The sequence below is a fragment of the Onychostruthus taczanowskii genome, unplaced genomic scaffold (assembly GCF_017590055.1).
Source record: "Onychostruthus taczanowskii isolate IOZ18803 unplaced genomic scaffold, ASM1759005v1 scaffold40, whole genome shotgun sequence".
Lineage (NCBI taxonomy): Eukaryota > Metazoa > Chordata > Aves > Passeriformes > Passeridae > Onychostruthus > Onychostruthus taczanowskii.
This window is the reverse complement of record NW_024501460.1, coordinates 6798642-6803137: the sequence shown is the minus strand read 5'-3', so window position 1 is coordinate 6803137 and position 4496 is coordinate 6798642. Positions and strand designations below refer to the sequence as shown.

General features: G+C 49.2%; 1 protein-coding gene across 1 annotated transcript in view; it reads right to left on the bottom strand.

Moving 5' to 3' along the window:
* Window positions 1–1484: 1484 nt before the first annotated feature.
* The window catches only part of FOXC1 (forkhead box C1), a 4580-nt gene continuing 1568 nt past the window's right edge, over window positions 1485–4496 (bottom strand). Inside the window, exons 2-3 of the mRNA XM_041413150.1 lie at window positions 3953–4496; window positions 1485–1807 (exon numbers count right to left, since the gene is read on the bottom strand). The exon at window positions 3953–4496 is cut by the window's right edge and continues 1322 nt beyond it. Of these exons, the coding sequence (XP_041269084.1) occupies window positions 1485–1807; window positions 3953–4496 (867 nt within the window). The remainder of the gene's footprint in view (window positions 1808–3952) is intronic.

The window sequence follows — 4496 nt, the reverse complement described above, 5'->3', positions numbered from 1 at the left end:
AGGCAAAAAAAAAAAACCTTTTTTTTTTCCCCTTTTTTTTTTTTTTAGCTCAAACTGATTTTTTATTTTTCCAAATTTTTGCTTTGCTTTTCCTTTATAAAAAAAAAAAAGGCAAAAAAAAAAAACCTTTTTTTTTTCCCCTTTTTTTTTTTTTATAGACGAAAAGCAAAGCAACAATTTGGAAAAATAAAAAATCAGTTTGAGCTAGAAAAAAAAAAAAAAATTAGAAAAACAAAAAAAAACCCAACACAAAGCGCCGTGCTAACCTGGCGCCTAAATGACTCTCCGCAGGCATGGCTGGGGCCAAGAGTCCCCGTTTGCTGTAGGGGCTGCCACCACAGATGTCGAAGCCTTACGGGGACACCTCTCAGCTGCTGCCCGGGCGCATGTCCCGCGCCCACCGCTGCGCAAGGTCGCACCGCATCTCTTTTGGCGTTCAGGGCAGGCCCAGTTCTGCTGGGAGACAATCACAGGTCAGAAGGGACGCTGGGGTTTACCTCCTGTGCGCAAGAGGAGGGAAGCACAAGAGGAACAAGGGTTCGTGCCCCACGCTGGGCCCCACCGCCCGCAGCATGGTGGTCCGCGGGCAGATGTCCCGCACCGTGCCTCCCAGTTGCTCTGCCCCCGCCCGGGAAGGTTTCTAGCGAGCCCGCTCGGCCTTTCCCCATCCCAGCAGCAGCCGCAATGCCTCACGACGAAAGCTCCGGCCCGGCAGAGCCCTGAGTTGCCGACCCCCGTCCGTGCAATGTGGCGCAGGGACCCACGGACTGAGCGCCCGTCGGGCCGCCTCCCGCGGCCAAGCCCGCACTTTTCACTGCCTACCGCGGGGACAGCCAGCACTGCTAATCTCATTTTCGTTGTGATCGATTTCTGTGGGGAGGGGGAGAAAAGAAAGGATTATTATTATGATTGTGATAATAATATAAATGAAAGAGTGTCCTTAGAACTCAAGACGAAGCACGCGTGTGAGGTGAGCCAGCCCGTCGCACTGAGAAGCAGGAGGTGACCTCCGCCGCCACCACGCACGTCACTTCAGGAAAGGGATCCCCTCCGGGGGCAGAAGATCCCGGCACGACCTACCTGCGACCTGCGAGAGGGAAGTTTCCCTTTGCCCCCTCCCTGACTGCGAGCCGCCCTCCCGGCCCGCCGAGCCCACACCACCCGCCCTTTTGCAGCCAGGGCCACGGGTAGCGCAAGTTGCGCGGCCGCCCCGCTGCACAGGGCCGCGGACCGCCCCGAGCATTAGCAGTAATTACACACGGCACTTGTTCAAGCTACGCACGGCCCCCCAGCTTCCCCAGCCGAACAGCACCACTGACAATGCAACGGGTTATTAAACAAGCCGGGCTGACAACTGCGTTCCCCCCTACTTATTTTCGCCGCAAACACCCTACTGCTGCAGACCGCTGAGAAAACCCAAACTACAGGAAAGCCGGCGCCTGATCGCAACAAAAATAACAGGCAAATAGCAGACTCAATCGCCTCTACCCTCTGCCTTCCTTAAATTTTATTTTTAATACATGACGGGGGGCAGGAATGGTCTTATTATGCAGCCACCCCGCTGGCAAACCCATCTGCCAAGGCAGAGGGAGCTGCCCCGTCGAGGGTCCCCTCTCCAGCGAGGGGGAGAGGGGGCGTAAGGCAGTGAAAGCCCCGCCGCGCCTCTGGCCCGGCAGTCCCTCTCCCAGGGAGGCGGCGGTGGGCGGGAGCCGCCGCTTTAGCTGCTCCCCGCTCTGTACCGGGAGAGGGAAGATGGGGAGCCGAAAGTGAGCCTGGCCGAGAATAGGCAGCATTTTATTTTCCTTTACTGATGAAAAACGGGGAGCAGAAATTAAAACATGTCCCCAGAGCGAAGGCGCTCAACTTTGCTCGTCCTCCTCTTCAGCTTTACCACAACTGAGCAATGGAGCGTTTAAGGTTCTCTTACCCAACTTAGCAAACAAATAAATGTACATAAGGCGCCCGGTAATCTTCGTAGAGGTACTAGCACGAAAAAGCAAAGACTATGCCTCACTTAAATAAATGTATTCTAAGCCAACGCATTCTAAGATGACACACTCCCCCCCAGTTCATTCCATCTGCTGAAGGTGTTTTCTAAACATTGGACTATTGCTTTGGAAGGGAAGCACAGCTCAAAAGCGAGGTAATAAGGTTGAACTGTAAATACCTTTGTATTTATTTACAGCGTAACCCTTAACAATGCAACAGCAATTACTGCTAAGTGTTGCCTTTAGATAAGAGATTCTGATAGGAAACTGTATTATCTTGAAAGCAGATTTTAGGCCTTAAATATCTGTAATCAAATAAACTTATTTCCAAGTCTGACTGACAAGGCCGCTTCTTTTAAGTTAATGGATTTATTGCATTTTGGTTGTTACTCACAAAAGGGGAAGGTGATCCCCACTGACTGTAGGTTCTTAATAGTAAATTGTCCAGAAGGTAGGATTCTTGATATGACAAGATGCCAGTCTGTGCAGCACTCGTTTGCTACCCTGGTAATAGACACTTTTTCCGATTTGAGAAAAAATAAGGGAGGTAAGGAAAGGGGAAAAAAAAGAAAAAAAGAAAAAAAAAAAAGAAAAAAACCCCAAAACCAAAACAGCACCCAAGCAACTATATAAGAAAAATTCGCCCACACCAAATATTTAAAAAATAATCTCTCTGAGCAATTGAGACACAGACCAGTGAAGTCCCTGAAGGACGGGAGTAATGCAGAGCTGTAAAGGTGTAAGGGTAGACTGTACCCTCTAACACAACTACTCTTTTTCCCCCCCCCCCCCCCCCCCCGCCCCACTCCTGAAATAAAATAGTACTTTATGTGCTACACAAGCAGCTTCACTGATGTGATTGCATGCTTTGCTATCAGTTCTAAGAATCAGTAATTTATATGCTGGCATTATATTTAAGAGTACACGTACTACAGATTATTTGGCATCTGCTATACACTGGAGTTTAGAAAAAATATGCAATACGTATATGAAACTATAAATAAATACGTAATCCTTCTTTAAATATAGGTACATATGCAAATCCTAGATATAAATACATTTGAAAGACACACAGAGGGATCGATAGCTCCACATATATAGTTACACATGGTCTGGAATCTAGTTCATGCACTTCTACCTCGAAGTTATCACTTAATATATCCTTACATAGACATATTATTTAAAACAACGTAATGTCGCCATACTACTGTGTATGGTCAAATGTTTCCAGGTCTTGCCATTAATTGCTAAGAAAACGTGTTTGTTTATTTGCCAACTCAGAGCTGCCATGGGAAAGTATTTTTTTCCTAGCGGATAAGGCGAGCTGACTAAGTGGAACATATTGCAGAAGAGACTGAAAAGGGATTTTTCGACCTGGCAGTTCCTAAATGGTCTTTGGAATTTGTGCGGAGGGGAACAAGCTGTTCCAGCGACAAAGTTAGTTATGAAATCCCTTTTCCTTCTCTTTCTTTCTCTCTCTCTCTAAATGAAAGCATTAAAATATACAGACGTGTAAAGGATCATTCCAACTGAATGGTAATTTATTAATAAACAAACAATGCAATACCTTCAGAATATTTTCAACAAAAAAAAAAAAAAGAAAAATATTGATAGAATAAGATTAATACAGTTTCCCTTTTTATATATAGTGAAAAAAATCAGCGTTTCAGTCAATTATAACGTCACTTTTCAGGAAAGGGGGAAACACTTTCTGGCGTTTGGTCCGCAACATCCAACTACAAATTAAAAATAAATTACTATGTCGCAATTTACATTTTAAAACAAGTCCTTGTAGAAGAGGAAGGGGAGGGGGAAAGAAGCTGGTACTCTACGCTGGACTTTTCGCTCCCTTTTAAACATGGGGCATGACAATACCTTAAGGGACGGGGAAGAGCGCGGGATGGGGGGCGGGAAAAAAAAAAAAAAAGTATTTCTCAAAGCAATTAGAAAAAAAAAAAACTTACGTGTTATTGGAGTAACACTGTCCTTTAACAAACCAAGACATGCTTTGGGGCTGTCTCTGTACAAAAGCTTTTCGCGATGCGCTCGCTTCCCTCCGCGGGCGCTGCGAGGGCCGGCGGCGCGGTGCGGAGCGGAGCGGAGCTGAGTTCCCGCCGTGTCCCCGCGACGGGGCGCGCTCAGAACTTGCCGCAGTCGTAGACGAAGGCCCCGGAGGTGCGGTAGAGCGGCTGGCTGCCGGGGAAAGCCATCTGACAGCTCGGGCAGGTGGCCGGGCCGGTCGGCGCCGCCCGCCGCCGCGTAGAGGCTCATGGCCTGCATGTTGCAGTGGTAGGTGCCGGCGGCGGCGCCGGCGGCCGCCTGGCCGCAGGGCGAGCCGTAGACGGAGCTGTGTCCCGGCGAGTATCCCCCGAGGGACAGGGCGGGCGGGATGCCGGTGCGCGGGGCCGCGGCGGCGGGGGCCAGGAGGCCGGCGCCTAGCTCGGAGGCGGCCTGCGGCGAGCCCCGCAGCGAGGTCATGATGTTGTCCACGCTGAAGCCCGGGCCCTT